This window comes from Oratosquilla oratoria, chromosome 22 (assembly GCF_046742065.1).
Source record: "Oratosquilla oratoria isolate Oo_2021 chromosome 22, ASM4674206v1, whole genome shotgun sequence".
NCBI classification, from domain to species: Eukaryota; Metazoa; Arthropoda; class Malacostraca; order Stomatopoda; family Squillidae; genus Oratosquilla; species Oratosquilla oratoria.
The window spans coordinates 59,005,034-59,031,579 of NC_134798.1; the positions used below are offsets into that span (position 1 = coordinate 59,005,034).

The 26,546-nt window shown below is 38.6% G+C and overlaps 1 protein-coding gene across 7 annotated transcripts in view; it reads right to left on the reverse strand.

The window, feature by feature from the left end:
* Positions 1–871: 871 nt before the first annotated feature.
* Liprin-beta (liprin-beta 1) overlaps positions 872–26,546 on the reverse strand; it is a 106,841-nt gene continuing 81,166 nt past the window's right edge. Inside the window, exons 4-15 of one of the 7 annotated variants that reach the window (XM_076206160.1) lie at positions 23,030–23,233; positions 21,252–21,410; positions 20,660–20,827; positions 19,668–19,857; positions 13,858–14,017; positions 13,439–13,564; positions 9,811–10,228; positions 9,163–9,337; positions 7,911–8,119; positions 7,329–7,457; positions 3,139–3,165; positions 872–2,928 (exon numbers count right to left, since the gene is read on the reverse strand). In XM_076206160.1, the coding sequence (XP_076062275.1) occupies positions 3,139–3,165; positions 7,329–7,457; positions 7,911–8,119; positions 9,163–9,337; positions 9,811–10,228; positions 13,439–13,564; positions 13,858–14,017; positions 19,668–19,857; positions 20,660–20,827; positions 21,252–21,410; positions 23,030–23,233 (1,965 nt within the window). In that variant the 3' untranslated portion in view covers positions 872–2,928. The other 6 variants (XM_076206162.1, XM_076206161.1, XM_076206158.1 and 3 more) reach the window with 6 other exon arrangements.

A 26,546-nucleotide genomic window follows, 5' to 3' on the forward strand; every position in this document is an offset into this window, starting at 1 on the left:
TTGTAATGCCCCTTTTACCCCATCCATCCATCTCAATCTCATTCTTGGTCACCCCCTTATGTTCACTCCTTCCACACCTCTTTTACTAATCTTTATTCACTCACTTTTTCCATGTGTCCAAACCATCCCAATACTCTTTAATATCTGAACTCCCTTTCCACCCCTGTTCTCCTCCTTGTTTCTCAAAATTACATACTTTATTCCATTGGTCTTAGGGCTATTTGGTGACCCACAACCACTCTCAGCAGATTATCCTATGCCCTTCTGTTCTTGTGCTACTTCCATCTAACTTCCTGGGATCATTTCATCTTGTCTAATATCTTCTAGACATGTCCTACAGACTTTTCAGTCTCCCTTGTGGCCTATATCCATCTACATAAGCTAGGAAGACCTTTCTTGGTATTCATTCTTCTTCCATTTTTACAATATATCCTGCCCATTGCATACACCTTCTTATGACTTTGCGTATATGTAGAAGGGTCACTAGTTCTCTTAATTCCCAGTTATGCCTCCTTTTCCATTCCTGAGTCTCCTGACAAATTGACATAAGGCACAATCAGTTCTACATACATATACCAAAGGCTTTTTTTTTCCCTTATAAGGGAGGTGACCAAAAAACAAAGGCATAAAATCCACTCTCACTCCCATTCCATACCTAACATACTCTACTCCCCTCCACCATCTTCCCTCCCTCTTATCTTGACACCTACCTCTTACCTTGGCACAATCAGTTCTAAATCGCTAAATCAACTTACCTTTGTCTTCTGAGGATGACTGTAGGGCAGTGACATTATTCACTTTCATTGGCTCCTGCCTCAACTATTTCAGTTGCATCTGTAGAAGGGTTTAGCCAACTGTGTAGCAGCAGGTCAATTGAAAGAGCGACTACTGTCAATTAATTTATTCATTACGTTATGCCTAGCAGCTCAGGCATGGGTCCATTCAACTCCCAGGCATATAAAAATCATAATAAAAATCATATACAATAAACATGAAGAAAATATAAATACAGAAGTGTGGATATGTGATAAAATCATATTTAAAGAACTTTGAAATAATAGTTTACAATAACCTATATACATGAAATCTTACCCAAAAAAGAAAGAAAGAAAAAAAAAAAAAAAAAAAAAAGGGAGTTCTGTTCACCGTTTTATTCTCAAACGGAGTCGTATTTCATTAGTGCTGATTAAGATAATAAATGAGGTTTGGCTCTTTTAACATAATCTTTGTTCATTTTGTCATAACTTATGAATGCTGCCATCAATCCATGTCGTATCTACTTTTTCTTATCTCTCTTGCAGTATCTATCAAATTGTAAAAATGAAAATTCATTACAGATGTAACGACTGTCAAGATAAACAGTAGTAGATGTGATGTACCAAAAGCTAAAGTATTGATTAAGTATTTTTCCACCATTTTTTTTATATTTTTATTATACAAAGGCCACGTAGCACCAGTGAAACAATGCATACATACATACGAAAACCTCTCATATAAAAACTATACACATATCTGAATGCTTGAAGATTTGAGCACAGCAGAGCTATAAAAAGAAGTCTATGCACAGTTTCGTTTCTTGGGAGGAAAGGTGTGGGTGGCGGGTGCTGGGGGGTGAGGGGGGGTAGTCTACTGGCAGGATTAATGGGACGAAAACTCTTAGCTGCCGTCTGCATTTTATTTTATTTGTTTACTGGATTAAACATCCTTCACACCTGAGCAATTTCATCTTTTGATATGCAAAAACATGTACTTTCCAGCTGATCAGAACCAACTGAAACTTTCCAAGAAAAGTTAATAATAATTTCTAAAAACACTGCAAGTTAGGAATATGAATGTATTTTCCACATTGAATCTTCAGTCAAGGTGTGCAAAATGATGTCAATATTATTTAATTTGATGATGTCTTACTCTGCCACATATGAAGACACACCTTATTAGTCTGTACAATATGCTCTCAATTGCAAACAGGACTGTATCAACACATCAGTCTTCTATACCAGTCATTAATACCTTAACATTAAATAGGTTACACAGCTGATCCTAGACAGAAACCAGCTCAAGTGAATTAAGACCCTTTTATTCCACATTTACAATTTCCACATATCCTCATATTTTACATATATATAAAAAATGGCACTCCATCTTTTTTGGTTTCTGTACTTTTCTTTGATAAGTCTCTTGAATGATATGGTTTCCCACTTCCTGTCTCCACAAGATCTTTCATGGCTTCAACGTCCCATGGACTAATGAGTTACTACTTGTGAGCTACAAAAGGCTACATTGCATCTTCAGGGTCTATCTGGCACTAGACCAAATAACACTGTTAAGTGTCTAACTACTATGGTTAAACAATGTTTGATACCAAAGGCCACATCTGAATAAGCTCTGCAGGGTTCGAAAGCAATGGAAAATAAAACGTGGTAAGGCCAAATTGGTCCTGAACACTACTTATCAAACTTACAGTAACGAAAACAGAGTTCATCATATTACAATGATCGCTTGTTTTCTAAACTGCATTACATAGTTCTTTATGGATTAATTAGAATGTAATTATTGCACATTGGCTAACACTCTTCCAAACTCAACATTACCATACCATACTGAATATTTTCTCCACAATAAAATTTCTTAAAGCTCTCTACTTTTCTTGTCTTTAAAATACAAAACAGACAACTAGGTCCAGCCCTAAAATCTTGTAACCTTGTGTTTGCCATTCAAACTCGGCACATAAACCATTGACGGTAAAACCTTAAGGCACAGTTTATCTATGATCCACCAGAGATCATCAGCTCACACATAAACACGATTCAAAGACGATCAATAATTCAATAGATCCATGATATCATCCATGCTCCATTCTTACAAACTCCATATCCTCATCCCTTTAGTGATCCACCCAATAAGTGGGGCAGATGACTGACGTAGTCCCTGAAAAACCATTTGGCAATACTGTGCTTAGTCTTGTCTTAACCTTTATAATTCTATTCACATGCTTTTTATGATTCTTAAAAGTCGAGCAAAAGGTGAACTTTCATTCCTGCGGTAAAATAATTTTCAGAAGAATTCTCACAAGGAATAGAAAAATGTAAAAAACTACTACAATGAAGTGTAATATTAATCCAACTCTAAGCCACTTACCTATATCATATTACCATCTGCTTGATTCTGCACCCGAGTGAGGAAAGAGAAAAGGAAGAAGAGAGAGGCTGTTAGTGTCACAAACAGTTCTATACAGATTTATAAGAAAAAAAAAACAAGAACAGTGAACAAAAGTACTGGAAAATAAAGGTGTCCACAAACTATTATGTGCCATCTCAACTATTAACACAAATAATTTCTAAAACGTGATACATGCTCGTTATATAAGCAACTTTAAGTACAGAATGAAACACAACCATTTGGTTGGGTACTTCTGCAAGGGAACAATAAGACATACCGGTACCCCCATATTCTTGAGCAGAACTGAGTAGTGCTAAGATACATAAAAGTGATTTACTTCAAAAGATTACTGTGCACAGTGATGAAGATGAAAAAGAAATCAGAACTTATATTTGTGGAGATGGAAGGAATGGAGATTGGGGAAGACTTAAGGGAGAGGGAAACAGGAATGGGAGATGTAGAGAGAGTGATAAAAATTACGAAGATGGAAATGTCACAAGAAGTAGACAAAACACAGATCTACCTACAATCTATATACCAAGAGTTTTTTCCCCCTTATAAGGGAGGTAGCCAAATCAAAGGTATGTACCCACTCCCACCCATTCCACTCCCTTCCTCCACCCTTTCCTCCCTCTCATCTTAACTCCTCATGGATGACGGATCATCTTACCTGTTATTTTTTGCTTAGATTAAAAAAAAAAAACAGGTAAAATGGCATTTAGTATTTCATCATTGATAACTAGTGTTATAGGTGGGAACAAAGATGTTGAAAAAAAAAAAAAGGAAGTGAGAGAGAGAGAGAAAAATATGGGTTGTAGAATGAATGCAGACCATTTTGGAAGTGTGCTGAGAGGCAGGTAAGCATTCTGAAAAATTGGAGGAAAGCAATGTGCTGCCACTGCAAAAAGGTATAGGAGATGAATGATGAATGAACTACATAGATATTACTTTACTGAATATATCAGGAAAGTTGAGTTAGTAACTAACACAAAATTGGCACAGCTCCAAACACCACATTTCCCAGATATGTGCATAGGACAAGAAACTAAACAAAACACCCTCCGCTGCTCCACATTCATACAACATAGACAGCAATACAACATTTCTTCTCTCGCAGATCTATGGGTCAACCTTGTGGCCAAAGCCGACTATCTCAGGGTCACAGGTTACAAGAGGAACCCGAGACTACAGAAAAGGAATGAGTATCAGGTCTCCCGCATTATACAATGCATTGGTAAGCAATATTTCATGTACATGACTTACTTTTCAATACTAATACCCTTATATCACTATAAGTTTGGTCTGTTACATTTTTATGATCAGATAGCCTAACAAGATGATTATTTCTAGTTTTTTAAGGTGAACATTGCCCCTATTTTTATCCATATTTTTTTCTTTAAGATTCAGTATATGATTTGAACTAGAGACACAGGCTTGACAGAGCCTCTTCCAGAATGTCTACTGTGAAACTGTGAAAGACTGGGTTTTAAGAAATGCAACCAAATCATATAACGCGGGAGACCTGTATATGGAGGACGAAGAATAAAAGATCAGATAAAGAGGGTTGCAAAGGAAAAGCTAGGAGGGTGGGGTGGTTTTTGACAAGGCAGGAGGTGTGTGGACCAGGTGTTCATCCTGAAACAAACAAGTGAAAAGTACAAGAATAGGAAACTAGAACTCTCTGTGGCATTACAGGTCTAGAAAGGACATGCGACAAGGGTGGACAGGAGAAGAGGGACTTTTGGAGATGTATGGAGTGTTATAGAGAAGCAACGCACTCCAATTGATTATGACAATGGAGTGAGAGGAAAGTTTGCATGAGGAAAGACATGTGAGGATACAGAAGGAAGAGAAGGAAGAGAAGGAATGAGAAGAACAGATACGTTCCCTTGTATGATACGGATTATGTAAGAGAAATGAAAGTCAGTGCTAGGCAAATAGAAGTAGGGCTAGGGGATGGAGAGACAGAGAGAGAGGGAGAGGGGGAGATGGAGAGGGAGAGAGGGAGACTGAAACAGAGAGAGAGAGAGAGAGAGAGAGAGAGATAGAGAGAAAGAGAGAGAGAGAGCGAGAGAGAGAGAGAGAGAGAGAGAGAGAGAGAGAGAGAGAGAGAGAGAGAAATTATTTTCATATGGAGAAATGATGCTATATAATAAACAGGGTGGCAGGGTTTGAACCACCATCCCCTCTGCCTTTGCCACAAGTAATGATGTCCTAACCTGCTCGGCCAGTGAGCATCCAGAGGTGATAAGAGCATGTGGAGAGAGTGGAGGGAGAGGAACTAGTCACAAGAGTATATGACACAAGAATGAGAAGAGAGGAGGGAGAGAGGGAGGGAGAGAGGGAGGGAGGGAGAAGGGGAGAGAGAGAGAGAGAGAGAGAGAGAGAGAGAGAGAGAGAGAGAGAGAGAGAGAGAGAGAGAGAGAGAGAGAGAGAGAGAGAGAGAGAGAGAGAGAGAGAGGAAAAAAGAGGGAAGAAGAGTGTGAGTGTATGAAAAGATAATGGTGAAGGAGGTGGATGCAGTAGTGCATGACGGTGAGTGAAGGGGGAAGAGGAGAGGCAGAGGGTGGAGACAGATGGAAAGCAAGATGGGGATGAAAGAAAAAAGACTGGAAAATAAAAGATAAAAATAAAAAACTAAAATAAAAGAAAAGGAGCCTAGCCAAGCCTTATCCACGTATTTTGGTAACCTTTCTTAAAGAGGGGTGATTGACACAAGCATTACTGTTTTTCAAAAGCTGACAGACATTTTCAAGATAAATACAAACTGGACAAGAAACAGTGAACTTAAATGATCAGGATTCAAGTTTAATTGAGACGTAAGGTTAAAACAATTGCTAACTACTGCATCAATGATTGGCTTACTCTTTTTGGATGGGCAACTGCATACATGATCACTACATTGTAATATCCCATTACCCCCACCCTTCCAGTCTTGTTATGGACTGCAAGACACCCACTGATGACATACCTTTCCACTGAAACCCACTGCAAGCCACTGAGAGGGTGAGGACAAAGATGGGCAGAAAGAAAGAGAATAGTCAAGGGCTAAAGTGAATACATATGGTAATACAATAATGCGAATACTGTACACGATAGCACATACCTAAACATAACCTTTATCAAAACTATGCAAATATAACTTTGTTGTTGAACAAATATATTTATGTATACATTTTTTTGTCAACAAAATTGTATTAATGTTGCAATATTGAGTGACTTATTTGCACAGTTCCAATTCATTATGGGCAAATGTTTGGGTATATGCAATAATATCTTTTCGAGCTAAACTAAATAGATACAATAATCAGTGATGGGCGCATTACTGCCGGACAGGTGAAGCGTTACCAAAAAAATCTGGGGTGTATTTCCGTCAATGCGTATTATACACATATGTATATACAATGTGTATATGTATACATATATATAGATTTTTCGGTAACGCACTACTTGTCCGGCAGTAATGCACCCAGCTCTGACGATAATACGCTAATGTAAACCTCTTCCAAGGACCAATGATGAGTACCTGGAAATGATGGTCCAGCAAAGTGGAGGACACAGTAAGTCACCTCCCTGCTGTCCCTCTTGAAAACCCCCATCAACTCCTCTCCCTCCATCTAGAAGTGTAACCCCCAAGGGATGGTTGACAATTGATCTATGACCCAGCTCAACATCTCTCTCTCTCTATCTACTACAATTGCATTCCCTCCGCCTTTTCACGTAGGGAGTGACGGCAACCAATGACCAACCCCCTACCTCCTACTACTATAAGCAAGTGAGACGGAGACTTTCTCACGCAAATATAACAGAGACAGCAGTTCAGAGTTCCTTCCCAAAGAGATCTACGAGAGCCCAAGGAATGTTGCCAGGCTACAGTAAGGCTGCAGGTGTTCAAAAACAATACTCATTACCTCTTCCACTCCCAAGCTACAGATGACAGAGACAAATGTAAATGTACCTCTGACACTCTTGTCTACAGAGAACTGATACAATGATTTACCTTTCGTTCAGGATATTCATGTAAGTTGTTTAAAAACATCTGTTTGAGTGGAACAGCTGTTTCAGCCATTAGGCTAAGTAATCTCTAAAATAGTATCACCTGTGACTTCAATAATACTTAGCAACGGTGTCTACAGAATCAGGGTTTATGATTAATGTCAGCCTGTTACCTCGGTTTCCTTGTTCTGGCACACAGCAGCAAGAGGAGACCTCTCATCCAGTGGACAGATTAGATCATCAAACTCAAGTTCCGATTTTGACTTCTTCCGTTTTAGTGTGAACTGAGACCTTTTGGGCATCTGTGGGAAAGAAAGTTTGCAGAAGTTTAATTGTGATGACCAGCATAGAGTACTGAATTAATTTCTGCAGGTACCTTTCAAAAAATTCTGAATATTGGACAATTCTGAATACCAGAAGCACTTTCTTGTATCTGATGTGTTTTTGAAAGGCATACATACATACATATACCAAAGGCTTTTTCCTCCTACACGGGGGGATAGCCTTTTTCTTTTTGGCTACCCTCTGTGTAGGGGGAAAAAAGCCTTTGGTATTTGTATGTATGTATGCCTTTCAAAAACACATCAGATACAAGAAAGCGCTTCTGGTATTCAGAAATGTCCAATATTCAGAATTTTTTGTCCTGAATATTACAGATTTGTTACTTTCAGAGACTCATAATCAAAAACTGTCTTTATACTCAAGGATTCACCTGCATACAGGATGAATAATGCAGTGCACGTGTCAATACAAACCTTGACTTTTGCATAAGTGGTGAGGGGTGAGTATCCTGAAGAAGCTTCCAATTCTCTCTTCTCTTGCACAACATGTTTGCCTACAAGCTCCTTGAAGTGTGTGTTGAGGTGTCTTCGCAGGAGTGTCTTCCCAGCAGGAATGGATAATAGTGAAGCTAACAACTCTGATGTGAATTTTGTTTCATATACCATGAGAGCTCCATGGACACCTGAAATAAATTTGAGAAAACAAACATTTTAAATTTTATTCTATTGGTGTGGATGTGTTGTGTCTTGCTACATTGCTTCTGGCCCAGGGCAGTGGGTGAGATACAGGGATGACCCATCATCCAGGAGGAGCCAAGGTAAGAGGGATGGAGGGGGTGAAGTATGTGGGGATGGAATGAGTGGAAGATTATTTTATGCCTCTGTTTTTGGATACCTGCCTTGTAAGGGGGAAAAAGCTGCTGGTATATGTATGTATGTACTTATCATTATTATTACATATATATTTTTTCTGTAAACTTGAAAACATGTCATGCCCCCACTCCCAACATTTTAGTCATTATTTTTTCTGTAAACTTGAAACCATGTCATACCCCTACTCCCAACATTTTAGCCATTACCCACTCTTAGAGGTGGCTATACATGAATGGCTCCACTGGAGCATCTTCAGATGTTGGCATCCTAGTCCAACCGGCAATTAACTCCCATTGATTTACCTCATTATTTTTTCCTTTTGGGCTCACTCCATTTACTTAAACTTTCCACTAAATTCACATGTCATTCCTCATTTGTTCTTTCCATAAGCCCAAACCACCTCAACACTAGTCTGCTTTATCAGTCATTTTTTCCCCCCCGTACTCATTCCCTGTTTCATCTCTGCATTTCTCACCATCCATTCTTGAAACAACCATTTAATACTTTTCAAACACCTTGCTTCAGATACAGTTAGTCTATACTTATGTTCTAGAATAAAAATAATTCCTTTCATAAAATGTGAAAGTGTAGGAAAAATACGAGTCATCAGACACATACCATGCAAGAATTTAAGAACAAACTTGATCTTGCGAGATACAAAAGCAGGTCACTACGAGCATAGCTCCCCTTCCCATAAAATACAACTAGGTAAATGATTTGTTTTGATATGGTTTAACGCCACAAACTCCTCTTATCAGAAGGCTAGGTCAGTGCCCCTTACAGAGGATTTTGTGGCTCCATAGAACAGTGCTAACATACAGTACTAAGTAAATACAACTACTTAAATACATACCAGACCCTCTGAGATTGGGTGCATATTCTGAGAGATCAACAGTTCGCAGCCATTCCATCACACGATGATTAGTCCATAAGGAGACTTCATTTGGTGTTACTGGTCGTGTATTCTCTTCTTCAGGTACCGATCGCCTCTTGAGAACAGAGGCATCAAAGCCATGCTCACGTAAAACCTTTTGAAAATAAAATATTTTAGAAAAACATTTATATACCATTTCATGGCTTTCAAAGATGCGAGAGCTGTTAAATTATTATCACTGACACAGAAGAACACTACAATGTCACTCACATATTCCATGGAATTGGAACCAGACAATTGAAATATCAACTAAAATGAAAAGTTTCTTTTGAGACTTTTGTACAGTATGTCCTCGTTATACGGAACACATGTGTTCCTGAAAACCTTACTGCAAATTGAAATTACCGTGTACCGAACCCATTATAACACGTAATAATAGGATATGGCAGACATACCTTCTCCCTGCTCTTACCTCTTCAAAATATCAAGTGGATACTGTATCTGTGAATTTTTCTTACCGTAAATAGAATCAAGGGTAGTAATTACCAAATACTGTAACTGTGAATTTGCCGGATAAAGAATTACCGTATAAGGAGGACTCACTGTTGCAAGAAACAGTTTCTTTACCTGAATTCCCCTTTTAAGTGATGTAAGGTGCAGAAGGTTAGTCACCCGAAGGAAGGCTATGTCATCATACGTGAGGTAGTTGAGAACCCGCCCATCCACACGCGCTTCACTAAAAGCATCTTTATACTGCGGCAATCCCACGTCGTCTAACCACCGCAGCACCCAACTGTGGTCCAATCGTGCCAAGTGTCCGGTCATGCTGCCACAGAGCCTCGCGCTGATCTGCAGCTGCAACTTCTTACGATGAAGGGGATGTCTGATTCCTAGGTCCCGTTCCAAATGCTGCTGGTTTGCTTTGGATATGTGGTTACCTCCTTTCATCCACGAGCGAGTTGCTTCTCCATACTGCGTTAGGCCCAAATCGCCTAGCCAGTTGATGACGGAATCTACAGACCATTCCATAAAGGATTCACTTGGCCTGTAATGTTAAAAATAATCACATAAATACAAAAAAGTAGTTAATTCTAACAAATGCCATACTTTTGAAAGGAGTGAAGAAACTACAATCAAGCTATTTCCATTGAAGATGGTTCCTCATATGAAATAGGAATATTTTGATAATAGGCTTTAACTTCAAATATCAGTTGTAGTTTCTTCCCTTGGAATCATTCACAAAAAATAAAAAATAAATAAATAAATAAAAAATAAATAAATAAAAATAAAAATAAATTATTAAAATTAAATAAAAAAAATAATCAAAATAAAATAAATAAATATAATAAAATAACTACATACATATACCAAGGGATTTTTCCCCCTTACAAGGGAGGTAGCCAAAGTCAAAGGCATAAATCCACTCCCACCCATTTCATCCCCATATACTCCACTCCAATTCACCACCCCTGCCTCTTTCTTTTCTTGGCTCCTCCTGGATGATGGTGGTTTGGAATTGGTGGGTAGAAATTGTAAGGGATGGGAGGTAAACCAATTTTTATTTACAGATGACTGTGTGTTTGAGGCTGATTCTGAGGAGAGGTTGGAACAGCTGGACCAATCAATTAACCCACTGGTGTATCAAGTTTCTCTGACCAGATATACAGTCATGCTGTGTGTGAGCCAACACCGGTTCGTATATCCTCCCAGTCTCAAAGAAAAATATTACACTGCTGTCTTGGTTGCCTTACTGTGGTATATGTCACTGGCTAGTAGAGGAAGGAAGGGAGCAATTACCAATTGTCAGTTCTTACATGAAAGTGGTGGAAAAATAGTTAGAGGTGACTGAGAGATATTTTCACCCTGGTTTGGAAAACGAGTTTACAGCAGAAAGGAGTGAATGGGAAGAGCGAGATCAGAGCAACCTCACTTTTGGAAAAATGGCCCACAAGTTAAAAATTGTCCACTAATTCATCTCTCCTGCGGAGGATATGGAGAGTTTAATTGCTTTGATATTATTATGCCTACATAGGCATCATGAGGCGTGAGTGGGTACATGAGGATGCCAGCATCGGCGTCTTGATTATATATATTTTTTGTAGTTGTGCGCGAGTTACCCAATGAATGAGGAAAGACTAGCAATGAGAGTGTGGAAAGCATAAGTGGACAGAGTTAGCTTGAGAGGAAGACTGAGAATAAGATGGAAGAAATATTCTGTTGTTACTTGAGTAAGACTAGAGAAGAGAGCAATATAGGATAAGGTGTTCTGTGTCTTCTGTGTAATGACTACATATGGAGGAATTAGATTCTGCAGCCAAGCCTATTCTGTGTTGGTACTGTTTCAGTGCCTGAACGCAGTCTGCCAGGCGTGGTTCTTGCTTGTTGTGGGGGGAGTCCACTTGGTTAGACTGATATCTGATGGATTCGAGTTTAATATGATTTGGGGATCAGTCTTAGAATGCTTGTCTTATGATCTGTGTGTATTTACCTAGTTGTATTTTACAGGAAGGGGAGCTATGCTTGTAGTGACCTGTTTTTGTATCTTGCAAGTTCAAGTTTGTTTTTAAATTCTTATATAGTGTTTGTTTTTGTATTGACATGTTGTGAGGTACAGATGGTAGGTTGTTGTAGGTATTAGAGTAGTATGTTGCTGATGTATTCTATCTCTCTCTCTGCTCGATTGATTGTGCTGGTGGGTTGGAGGAATGGGAGAAGGGGGAAGGCTCCTGTGTTGAACTGTGTGCCTACCACTGATGCCACTTTGTGGGAATTTATCACAAATCTATAAGAAAATTTGCTCACATGGGATGTTTTGTAGGCAAATTATATGTTGCAATGACCTTATTTGTGTATATAATAATCCCTTCTTTTTGTGGGAAATAATGTGGAAATCCAGATTTCCTTGTTGGAATTTTGTGGAAAAAATCTCACTCATTTGTGGGAACTGGTATAGATCACAGTGGCAACACCGGTGCCTACCAATTTCAAGAGATGCTCCATGGTGACAATTTTGCTTTGTGTATGTACACATTCTACTGGGGTGGTTTTAGTACATCCAGTTATTCTTCTTAACCCATTACCTGGCAACTTTTTATTTTTATTTTATTTATTTATTTATCTATTTTTTTTAGGAAATGTTTCACTTTAAGACAAATTTTCTTTATTGCTTTTTTATAGTATTTTTCATGCTGATTATGGAAATAACTTTTATTTTTATCTCTTACCAATATTTCATTTAAGATTTTATTTTGAAGATACCATTTCTGCCAAAAATGAGATAACTTGTCTTCCCTTTTTTATTTTTTTTTTCTAACTTTAGAATCAAAAGTAAAGGGAAATTACACACTTATTTTACTCTTTTTTATATCTTATTTTACAATTGATAATCTGGGATTTCCAGTGAATGGGAAGTGTGGTGGTGGAGGAAGCATGTTTTGTTCCGACACATCATGTCGACATCAATGTCGTAAATCATCATCATCATCATCGCTTGAGAGAGAATAGCCGTTGTCAAATGAACTTGCACTCTCATCTGATGTATCCAAGCTTCGAATTGAAGCTTCATATTCATTCTCATCTTCTGAGCTTGATCTCTGGGTGTGGAGTGTATTCAGGGATGGAATGGGTGGGAATGATGTTATGCCTTTTCCTTTTTGGCTACCTCCCTTGTAAGGGGGAAGGGGCCTTGGTATATGTATGTATGTACAATGCACTTTAATTCTAAGCCATCAACATCGGAGGAACCGTGGAGGCAACATGCAGAAATTGAAATGTGGTATGCCCGAGGACTCAAACCTATGGCCAGCATGTGACCAGTGCTGTAGTGACTTAGTCCATTGCTCCATCAAGAGAGATATATGTATAAAACAGAAAAAACCAAGTGAATGTATGTGCTCATAAACAATGAGTCTGCTTCATTTGACTGATACCCTATCACTAACAAATGCATTCTGACGCGGAAGAGACACAGCTACCAGACGTATGATTTACTGAGTATACTTGTTGTTGGCTAAGCAGGGTCCAAATTCAACAATTACACTCATCTGTCCCTGTTTTTGAAACATTATGTATGGATAAGCTTACTCATCCTTGCCGAGTACGGGGTTAATACTTTGTGTTTATAGTTTGTAGGATGTCTATGTTTGTGTTTTAGATGGTGGGGAAGCATGATGTAGGGGTGTAGTCAACTGAGGGTTTTATGAGGTGTTTGCACACAGAGATTTTTTTTCTTTTTTACCAATTTCATAATACATACTCCATGAATCTTGTTGGAGGTGCTGTCCAGCCCAAGCGTGCAGACGCTGTTGCTCGCATACCTCCCCGCTTGAAATCTCCGTCACCAAGATCACTATCAAGGTGGCCTGAACTGCTACGTCGAAGCCTGTTGGAGATGATTTACGTGACAAACATACTTGTACATACTATAGACATTTGTGGAGGGCTTGGCTATTGGGATCCGTAGCCCCCTCCTCACCTAACTGCCCTTTAATGTCTCTAGTCATTTTTCCTTTTTTAAACAAATTGTTACTACAAAATATCAAAAATAAAACAGAATAGGTAAATAAATCAAACAAATAACTGAAGAAAAAATAAAGTTAATAAAAATAAAGCAAGATAACAAGAAAATTGTAATTAATACATTCACGCCATAAAGATCCTGTATGAAATTCTCACTTGGTAAAGATTTTTCTAATTCCTGAAGGTCTATGTTGAGCAGGTGGTGACCGATGACCGCCAACAATAGTCGAGCCTGTGCTTAGGTTCCGCCCTCCTCCGACCTCCGGGGTTCTTCCTCCTTCCGGTTGTTCCTCAATCATATGCCGTTCTGTTTCAGCTATGAGTACAAAAAGAGGTTATCAGATGTGTGATAATGTTGGGGCAAACCTTAAATAAAGGGAAGCTTTAATGAACGACCTATTTACATCCTAACCTGCAAAGTGAGGTGGCTAGGCATGGGAGAGAGGATCCTCACCCCTCTCACTCCCATTACACTCGTCCCTTTCTGCTTATACAGTGTGAACACTGTACCCCATTTCATCCCCATCAATACTGCTAGTTCATCCTATGTACACCCACATCATAGAATGGGTGGTTGTCTTTAGTCTGTATGCTTCCCCAACTCATTCTGTCATCCGAATATTCTTACTTGTTCATCACCCTGACCATCTCTTCTCATAGATCTGTTCAACCCATCTATCTACCTTTTCCTTGGTATACCCATTGCCACTAAGTCAAACACCCTTCAGGGATTTCTATCTATCTATATACCAAGGGTTTCCCTCTTATAAGGGAGGTAGCCAGTCAAGGCAACCCACTCCCACTCTTATACATTCTTGTAACATAAACAAATAATCTCAAGTTGTTCTGTTATACTCCATCCATCTGTTGCCCTGATTCTCTCTTGCAGGAGTCCCACAGACCCCCAACCTGTTATATACTCCTCCTCCTAATTCCATTAGTATCCCAGTACATTCAGAAATTCTCCCATTATTCATGGTGCCCTATTTCTTACTCCATACATGGCCCTTAGGCATCTTGGTACCGTCTCCATGTGACTCTTTTCAGTTTTATGTATCATCTAGCCTCCCAATAAGGGGGAGTTTGTGATGTTACACCATATCATCATCAATGAGGCCCTTAAGCCTCTTGGTACCACTATCTCCATGTAACTCTTTTTCTTTTGCATGTATCATTCAGGCCTCAATGTCATCAACAGAAGCATAAAGTACCTACTCAACTTGCGTTACTACCAGTTCATCCCTGATGCACCCCTCTTCTGACACATGTCCTCCACACACATTTTTAAATATTTGACATCCTGGTCATGATCATTCAAATATAATCCCTTTGAAAGTAAAATTATATTACACTGTACACTGCTAACTGTCCATGGAAACCAGTAAATATCTCTATGGCAAAAAATTACTTATGAAGTGACACTAAGATTACAAAATGCTTCACTCTAATGTGCAACAAAGATGCAACACAAAGTATCATACCCACCATGCCTTGCAAAGATCTTGGGGAGTTAATGACCTCCAGCATTGTAACAAAACAAAAAGTAATAACAAAATGCTGAAAGGAACTAAAAACTACGTGTGATCACATGTCAACAGGCTCATCCTTGAGGCCTAAAGAATCAAAGCCCATACAGATGAAAAACCTGACAATATGTAAACATGAGAAAGACTAGACATGTGCATCTTGTATGAAGTAAATGCTATAAATGGTGACTTGTAATGATCAGCTAAAACTACAGCCCCAGTGACCAATCCACATAAGAGAGTACAAACACATACCAAGGGCTTTCTCCCCCTTACAAGGGAAGTAGCCAAAGACAAAGGCATAAATCCATTCCCACCCGTTTCATCCCAACAAACTCCACTCCCATTCACCATCCCTCCCTCCCTCTTTTCTTGGCTCCTCCTGGAGCCAAGACAGTATTTCATTAAAAAGAAACAGCTAAACATACTCTGAATAAAAATCAATACATACTGACCCCTAACATGAGACACTGTGGCATACATCTATATCTATCTTATATAACTGGGGAAATTATTTAATACCAGTCCATCCATATATACCTAATCATGATACCTACACTATGGACAGAAACCCATACTCATCTAAATTATATGAGAACTGACACAAGTACAACAAGTTCCAAGATTTTTGCAAAGATCAGGCATGGTGGTTTGGCACATATTTCTTAGATGCAACAAGACAATATGTTAGTTAGTTAGTTGCAACCTGTCACACTGTACTGTAGACAACCCTGACCTCAGTGGGGAAACCTTTGAGGAAAACCTTGGGCTATTGGTGGGCTCTTTTCTGCTATAAAGGCAAGTCTGAGTGGATACACTAAAAAGGTTAAGGGTAGAATGTGCATGTAATAGGAAAGTGATGTCTGAACAAGGTATCAGGTGAGGCTGACAGGGTGCGAATATATATATGTATAAATATATGTATATATATATATATATATATACATTTATATACATATATATATATATATATATATATATATATATATATATATACATATATATATATCTATATGCTAATAAGAACACGGGTACGTGGTTCACTTATGCAAAGTAGACCACTTGGAAAAAGAAACTAAGAAAACAGATCCCTTTTGTATATTACATCTTCAGTGCAAAAAGTTGTGGTACTTTTTGCACTGAAGATGTAATATATGAAAGTGCTCTGCTTCGTTAGTTTCTTTTTCCAAATGGTCTACTTTGCATATATATATATATATATATATATATATATATATATATTATATATATATATATATATATATATATATATATATACATACATATATATATAAATATATATATAATCAAATATATAAATATGTGTATATATATATATGTATGAATATATATACATATATATATATATATATATATATATATATATATATATATATGTATATATATATATATATATGCAGCCTTACTCCTGATGCACATTTTTGTGTTTACCCAAGGATTTGATCTCAGATTTTTTGTATGCGAAGCAAGCAGATTCCCACTGAGTCATGTGGGGCTCCTAGATGCTACAAGACAAATATGCTTCCATGACAATCAGTAAATTGCATGAGATGACAATGTACTAAAAATGAAATTATAATACACATAGCAATACACATGTAATAGTTGGTCTCATGCGAGGGCTGGTTAGTGGACTTGATCCATTGATGTGGTCATATCCAAGCTATTCTTAGTTGCAGCACAACAGACGATCTAGCCATGGGGATCTGTGGCAGCTTCAAGAGAGAACTATAAGGAAGAGTAAAATAAAGAATAAAAGAGGAAAGGAGCAGGTTTCGAAAAGTATGCGATTCTTCATCCACACAGTCATTCTTCTTAGAGAGAGAGAGAGAGAGAGAGAATAGAATAGAAAGAAAACGCACTCATTCATTTACACTACAGGCAAAACATGAATCAGGGTGTGAGAGAAAGGTATGAGAAGAAAAACAGTTCATGAGTCATAAAGAAGGCAGCTAAGGTAAAGAAACAGAGGGAAAGATATTCTGTTCAAATGGAGAGAAAAAAGAATAAGAATATGAAGTGAATGTGTTGGAAACACAGTGGTCTAATACAAAAACAATAACTGCAATAAAAATTATGCAAATGTCACTCCATTACCCCTTACTCCCTCTTGTCTTAACTCTTCATAGATGAACCGGTCATCCCTGTATCCCGCCCACTGCCCTGGGTCAGAAGCAATGCAGCAAGACACAGTACATTGCTGCTTCACTTAAATGGCGACCCAACCCAACCCCCTTCTCCGTCCCCTTGTTTAGAAAAAGAGAAGACAGGGAGAAATCCCTTTGGGTTGCGTCAAAATATCATTGACACATAAGCACTCCCTATCCCCTGCCTCTCCCTTCCTTGCATAAAAGTCTCATCTATATATAATCACTCTCCACTCATCCCTATCTCCTGTCTTCTCCCTTCCTTGCTCAACAGACATTCCCCTCTTTCTCAGTGCCCCTTTCACCCCAATCCATCTCATCCTCAGTTGTCCCCTCAAGTTCACTCCCTCCACCTCTGCCTTCCACATCTCTTTTACTAATCTTTCTTCACTCATGCTTTCCATGTGTCCAAACCATCTCAATGCTCTTTCGTAAGTCCTATCTGTCATCTCCTTTTCCACTCCTGCTCTCCTCCTCACCTCCTCATTTCTCACTGTATCCAGCCTACTAACCCCTTCTATACTTCTCAGATATTTAATCTCAAACACATTCAAAATTTTCCTCTGTCTCTCTTCAATTACATGTCTCTGTCCTATACAGTGCTGTCAGCACAATCATCTCTTCATACACTCTCCTCTTTGCATCCATTCTCAGATGCCTATTCCTCATGACATTTTTTAATTCTGGAGATCAATATAACTATATTCCATCTCTAGGGGTTTTCTGTAGATTGAATGATGCAGAAGGCCCTCCCCCCTCCAAAAAAAAAAAAAAAAAAATAATAATAATTTTTATTGCAGTTAGTGCTACACAAGTTTTTTTTTTTTTCTAACCAAGGTTTAATGGACCTATTACTGAAGGATGGTAGAGTGTATTATGAAAAGTATTGTATGCATTGGAGAATGATTCCTAAGAATGAAAATGGTTACAGAAAATAAGTAATGGCTCCATGTAATGGACAGCAAAGAAAATAATGCACATCCAATGGCTATGAAATAAATATATGGGAGACTGGAAAAGCACCATTAATCTTTATCATATATCCAGACTAATGGCTGAAGTAAGGGGTAATATACATAAGGAGTTAATAATATAATGGACCCATGAGGTTGAAATTTCAATGAAAGATTGGATTTTCGATAGGAATCCATTCAGAAGTTACAAATGGAATAATACACTTTGCTTAACCCTTTAAGATTCTATTGACGTCACCACAGCCCTTGCTGCTTCCCTGCCCTATGGATTTTGTTTATGTCAGTGTAGGCCATATATGGGACCAATAACAGGTACCTGCTGGCAACGGTCATGCAAAATGGACCACAGGGCATGTATATATATATATATATATGTAAGATGAGCCATGACTGAGTACAAAGGCCTTAGCTGTTTGTGTGAATGCTTAGGTACCTCGATAAATGTTAGCTCATAAATAGTGGTCAAAATAATACAGCTCCTATCACTGAAGATGATACATATATATATATATGTATATATATATATATGTATATATATATGTATATATATATGTATATATGTATATATATATATATATACATATATTTATATAAGTGTTGAAATTTTGCATATTGGCTCCTAACTCATTTCCATTAATCACAATTTCATTTTCATATGGATGTTCAAATTTTACATACTGGCTCCTAACTCATTTTTATCATTTATCATCATTTCATTTTCATATAGATTTCTCTCAGTTAAATATAGGAAACCAAATCTATAATATAAATGTAACTATGATACAAGAAGTGCTCAAAATAAAATGTTGGTAAGCACAAGTAAGATCAGTGTGTATGGCACCCGTATTTTTCAGACGACAATAAGAATCTGAAAGGGTTACATGGACCTACATTGCAAATATTTCATCAAGTACCAGCCAGTACCAGTCTTGGTAATAAATGGAAAATGTAAATAAAAAAAGCAATGCTTATTCATTCACAACAAAATTCTATTGCTTACTACATTTTGCTGTCAGATACAGTGCCACTATTCTACACTATAAAATATAGAATTTACTTTCTCAACTGAATATACTGAAGGAAGGTAAACTTTGGCCTATTATACAAAAGAAATACTATGAGCTGTTAGGGAGGCATTAGTCAACAAATCTAGTCAGATGGAAAGCCATTATGAGAGGAAAATACTATAGGAAGGATGGAGAGCAAGTTTGAAGATGCTGGAGCGTTTCTATTGAGAAGAAACAATGTTTTGGAGCAGAGTCATCATCATGTGCATGCATGAAGGGTCAAACCGTCACCTAAGTTGGGAGCTGATGTGCTGCGTTTTCCTGCCACACGAAAATGAAGGAACTGGAGTCCTTTACCGAACATAACACCTTTGGTCCTACGAGGCTCCAAGTCTAAGGCTCCACTGTCAGCAGCCGCATCCTTCTGCCGTGGGATGGTTCCAAACTGCTCGATCTTGCGCCGTGCATTGGGAGGAGGTGTCTGTAAAAATTGTATTACTCTTGAGACAAATGTTAATATTCCAGAATTAAATATCAATGGCATCAAGTCTTCCTTGTATAGCTTTGTACATACATCATACATTTACCAAAGGCATTTTTCCCCCTTACATGGGAGGTAGTCTTTGTCTCTATACTAATGCTGAGAGTAAAACGTATGACTAGAAGTCATATGAATATGAATAGGGGAAGGAGAAATGCTGAGGATGTATATCTAAATAGAATATACAAACAAATAGTAATGGACTAGTATCTTAAGGGATGAGAAAGCTACCAATTACAAGAATTCTATTCTGCAAGAATACTTATAAAATTCCATCACATATTCACAAAGAAGTTTACCTGATAAAAAAAGTCCTTATAAAGTTTTGAATGTTTCCTTATAAACTGTAAGAATTACCTTCTGCTGTGTTTAACCCTGTCTTAATGTATTCTTCAAGTGTATACAATGAAAATCAAGAGGTTTTATATCTGTGCAGAAAATGTGCACCTTTTTACAATCTAAAGTGGTTTCAGATTTTTTCACTTAACATGTTATTTGGCAAGCATGAAAATCAATATGCACAACATGTTGTAGTAGGTAGAGGATTTACAGTGTGGTGGAATAGCAATAAGGAAAGTGAGAGAAAAAATGAAATGCTATGTAATACATATGAAATGAGCACAAAAAACAACAATATAATAAATATAAAACTTCCCAACAAAATACAACTATAAAAAAAAAACATAAATATGGTAAATCAAACACTTACTTTGTACATACAGTTATCTTGAAAGGTACGAACCTTACAAACCCTAGGCTGGATTAGGTCCCGGGCATTGGCTTCCGAGACGGGAGTGGAGTGTGCAGGTGCAGGGGGTGGCTGTTTGATTTTATCGGGGGACGATGGAGCAATGGTGGAGAGTGTGGAGATTGTGCTTGGGGTGGGTGAACTGGCAAGGTGAGCTGCCAGCTGCAGAAAAAACAAATCAGATTTGGTGCAAAATGGTACTGGTGATAGTCTAAAATGTGCTTTGATATTATTTACATTATTACAGTGTCTGACAGCAAGTGTACAACCAAGGTTTCTTCAAGGGGTGAAGGTGAATAACTAGTGTGTTTGTTTGCCCTTCCAAAGATCTGGTGATTGTCTAAAATGTGCTTTAATATTTACATTATTACAGTGTCTGACAGCAAGTACACAACCAAGGTTTCTTCAAGGGGTAGAAGTGAATTACTAGTGCATTTGTTTCCCCTTCCAAAGACCTGGTCAGGAATGGGTAGGGTAAAACACATATTCTTGTCTGGTGCTACTGCATGTGTACCTAATAATTATGTTACTTTCACAAAAAATATACTGGATAACTGTAGTGGAACTGTCGTTGTTCCTTTCCCACCTGTGACTTCATTTGTTCTGCTTGCTGGTCTGCCTTCCATAACTTCTCCTTTAATTCACTATTCTCCCTCTCGAAAGAAGCTTGGCACAGCTTAAGATTGCTTATCTCACTTAACAGTTCAAGTCGCTGTGTTTCTAAACTTGATCTCATCAACACTTCCTGTAGAATAAAGACAATGTTTTGATGGATCAAATCTACTAAAATAAGGATTCTTAAATTCCATCACTGGCTACTATACAACAGTGATACAAATAAGGTTCAGCAGATCATCATCCCTGGACCTACTTTTCAGAAATTAGGAAACTTCATTTGACAGATATTATATTTTACACCTTCAGGCAGTTCTGACTACATACCAAGATATGACACTGAGAAAAGAACATGTAGAGAGTGGGCTGAAGTTTGTAAAGTAATTATAAAATAAGCATTTTATAAAGGTGGCATGTGTCTCCTTCAAAAAAGACCTGGGGCAACAGACTGATTGATTGATTGATGCATCAATTAATACCAAAAGCCTTTTTCCCCTTACATGTGGGGTGGCTAAATCAAAGCACACATCCACACTACACACAAATAACACCTATTCACCAGCCCTCCTATCTTAGCACCTCAGGAACAAAAGGTCATTCTGTCTCCAGCCACCATGCTTAGGTGTCCAATACAATGCAGAGAGGCACAGCTCCTCCACAGCAGGGTCCAATAGCTTGAGTCGTTTTTTTTCTCCACTGCTTCATTATGTGGCAACCCCCCTCCCTCTCCGCTAAGAATATATAATGGAGCTGATGACAACATCCTTTCAGGCCACAACATCACCCCTCTGTCCATTCACTCTTATATTTTGCACTCTCTTTTCAATGCTCATCAGGGATTCCACATATATCCAAAACCTTCTTTACTGTATCTATAGAACTCATTTTTGATTTTCCTCTCAAGTTCACTCCATCCAAATCTGCTTTCCACACTCCCTTTGATAGTCTTTATTTCATTCTTTCCATTTGCCTAAACTATCTCAGCACTCTCTGATCTAACCAACCCAACAGCTCCATTCCAAACCCCCATATTTTGTACTGTACCACCTGTCATATTTCTCAAAGACTTCACCTTAAAAACATTCAGCCTCTTCCTCTCTGCCTCTTTTTATACTTCAATTCTGTTCAAGCAGCACCATGGATACAATCACTTCATGCAACCTTTTCTTAGGATCCATCTCCAAATAACTATTTTCTTATAGCACTTGCTATTCCACCCATACATTCATTTGTTTTCTTGATGCTCTTGGCATTCTACCTCTGGTTCTATACAAGAGCTTAGTGGCTAAGAGTACTAGAGCCACATTTGGAGGTGAGAAGGCTGAAGTAAGCAGTTGGAAACCTCTTGAGTCAGCAGTTTCATCCCTAAATTCCAAAAAAGGACATGGAAAGAAACTCAAAAAACATAGTTATAAAAGAGATCTGAAGAAGAACAGTTTTCCACATAGAGTGGTGGACACTTGGAACAAACTGGACGAAAAAATAGGGTGTCCAAAAACCATTCACGAATTTAAGAGCAAACTAGACACTGCGAGATACAAAGGTGGGACATGACGAGTGTAGCTCCCCTTCCCGTAAAATACAACTAGGTAAATACAAGTGGGTGAGAGAGAGAGAGAGAGAGAGAGAGAGAGAGAGAGAGAGAGAGAGAGAGAGAGAGAGAGAGAGAGAGAGATGGGGAGGGGAGTAGATGATCTACCTATTCTGCTTTCAGTAATATTTCTCCTTATTTTTTTTTTTCCCACTCACCTTCTGCAAAAGTTCTTCTGTATGGCTTAGGAGCTGTTTCTTTTGGTCTAGCATGGATTCCAATTCGTTGATTTTCTCCGTCTGGGCTTCCACCTGCTCGCTGAGAACGGTCACCTGAAGCTGCAAGGAGTCCTTGTCTCCTTCCAGCCTCTGCACCCGCTCCTCTAGGCTGGTGCTGCCTCCTCTTGAGCTAGCGTTGCTGCCCTGGAGGTTGACAGACGCAAGATGGAAAATTACATGACCACCGACAAGGTTTTGTTATGAAGCTTACCCTAAGATTAAACCATATCATTCTGTGGTAGAAAACAAGCAGATGAACTAATAGACATACACAAAGGAATAGATACAAAAAAAAAAATTATAATAATAAAATAAAATAAATACAATTTGTGTGCATACATCTAAAGCCACTGAAAGCTAGGTTGGATACAAAATGTAGTGTACATGCACTGATTGTGGAGTCATGCTCACCTCGTCAACCCTTAATTCATTGTTTACACGATCATGCACATACATCAAAGCTGACATCTACCTTCACATGAAAGCCATTGCAAGTTTTTAATAACTTGATTACAAAATGATGCACGTGCTTTGAACGAAATACTGTAAAATATATATTATATATATATATATATATATATATATATATATACATATATATATATATATATATATATATATATATATATATATATACATACATACATACATACACATACACATACACATGATGGATTTGCCCTTCCTCACCTGTGACTTGGTGAGCAAATAGTATATTATCAAAATTAGATGAATTACCAAGAGTTACTATTTCATCTTCACAGATATTGCATGAACATTAAGGACATATTTCATCACCTGTTACATCATGGGAATCTCAAGAAAAGAATTAATTGGCCACATGATCAAGTTACCAATCCATATTTCTCAAGATGTGAAAGGCAAATTCCGTCCCTTTGTTACACAAAAACATTCGATGCAGCGATGCACTCTATCATTCTATTCTGGATAATGACGAATTATATATATATATATATATATATACACATATATATATATATATATATATATATATATATATATATATATATACCTGAATATATATATATATATTCAGATTTATATATATATATTTATATATATACATATATATGTATATGTTTTTATATATATATATATATATATATATATACATATATATATGGAATTAAACTCTTCTGCTGGGATTTGAACCCTTGCCTGAGCGGCTTGCTTCTTTACAAGACAAGGACCGTAGCCACTACTCCATCTCGACCCTTTAGTGTCTACGGTCCTTGTCTTGTAAAGACGCAAGCCGCTCAGGCAAGGGTTCGAATCTCAGCAGAAGAGTTTAATTCCAATTGTCAATTGACACAAATATATATATATATAGAGACATTGGGACAAATTATGGGAAAGGTGGAGGGGGAAACACGGGTCTTTATCTGATTATCGAGTTTATTCCTGACCGGTTTCGCTTACAATAGGAGCTGAAGAAGCTATTGTAAGCGAAACCGGTCAGGAATAAACTCGATAATCAGATAAAGACCCGTGTTTCCCCCTCCACCTTTCCCATAATATATATATATATATATATTCATTCATTCCGACTCGTGCAAGACAATGTCATTCAGGATAGGGAACATCATTGTGGCAGAGAGGTTTAGGCCACTTATTAGTAAAGACACCAACTTTGTTGCAATGCACCAGAGACCGTCTTCCGGAAGACCTTGGCATTCTTGAAGAAAAAAATATCAGAAAAACAGATGCCCAGGAACCCCATTAAAAAAAAAAGTACCTACTTCTATATTTCTTATGTTCAATCTCTGTACAGATGGAAATGCTCATTATAAGCATAAATCCCAAAAACGCAGCCTTGAAACATGTCCCCGTTTGCCAGAGTCCGAATTCTTCTACTGACAGTTTCTTCCTTGCAAGAACTGGTGAACCAACTTTGTTTTTACCCTTTCAAGTATATAATATATATATATATATATATATATATATATATATATATATATATATATATATATATATATATATATATATATATATATATATAAAACCTCAACACGATGGGTGACTTTATAAATTTTGTTAACAAAAGATATTTACCCAAAAGAAGACTGAGACTGAATATTCAAACATGGTTACTGACGACCCATTCCAATACGGTTACGGTCTTCACAGATTCTGTTCTGGGTAAGAGCAGACGGTTTAATTCAGCAGGGAGAGGGGCGGGTGGGGAGGCGGTCCCCTGTTCCAAAGGGGGGTTAAACCGCCAAAAGAGGGTTTAGAGTCGGTTGTAGTGACCGTGCGGGCCGTCGTTTCGATCACCCCCTTCAAGACGGTGACGCGACTTGATTTTTTTTTTTTTTCCCTTTTATCAATAGAGGAACTTGGCGTCACCGTATTGAAGGAGGGTGCGTCTTATATAACGACTGAGGCTGTTGACCCGAGTTGAGGTCGTGCGGGATTCGACCCTTTCGCTGCGTTTAGGATGTATTCCAGCTGCCGACTGGCGATTTTATTCAGCTGAGGGGGGGGAGCCCCTCCCATGTGATACACCTCGAGTCTCATTTCATCCTCTCGCTGCCGCCAAGCGGTTTTATTCAGCTGAGGGGGAGCCCGCCCCACTCCGTAGCGAAAGGGTCAAGGACTACAATTATATTACAAGAGGGAGAGGGAGAGAAGAGAGGGGAGAGAGGGAATAAAGAGCATCTACACTCGAACAAGGCATGCCGGACACTATCGATGCCGAGAAGAAGAGGCGGCGGCGGCATCTGTGCGTAATTTGATCAAGTTGATGACGTAAATACTCGAATGCTTTCGTCACGAAGAATGTCACATTAGAGAATGGGGGAGAGGGGGTTGCAGATGTGCCAGTGATATCACGTGACGTAGGATCACGTGACGTGTGAAAAGACGAGCAAGTTGATGGCGGTGAGGATGGCAGTGATAATGATGTTAAACACACAGCTCCATGGGGGTGTCAACGTGGGAAGGAGGTGGGTGGGCGGGTGGGCGGGTGGGTGCGTGGGTGGCCTGCCTGCTTGCTTGCTCGGATTTCAGAGGGCCACCGCGCTGTGTAAGAGAGCTGTGAGTGCCACACTCAAGATGGCAGCACGGGAGCCAATGCATATATGCACACACAAACACGCGCGTGCGCGCGAGACAAACATTGGGTTAGTTATTTTACTAGTAGCATAGTAACAACATCTACTACCTCCAGAACTAGCTGAACTAGCCAGCCAGTCAGCTAGCTAGCTAGCCAGCTCAGCCAATCAACTACGTCCCTCTCCTCCACGTCACTCCCCATCGACTCGAGGCTCAAGCACCCTCTCGTTGCAACTCCTCCTCAAGCCTTTCGACGCGCTGTGTTCTGGCTTTCGTCGGGCGATTTTATTCACGAAGATTCGGGTCGCGATCAACCGGGATCCCATTCTGCTTCGAGTCCCTCCTCTAGGTGAATAAAATCGCTAGACGACGCCCTGCGCAC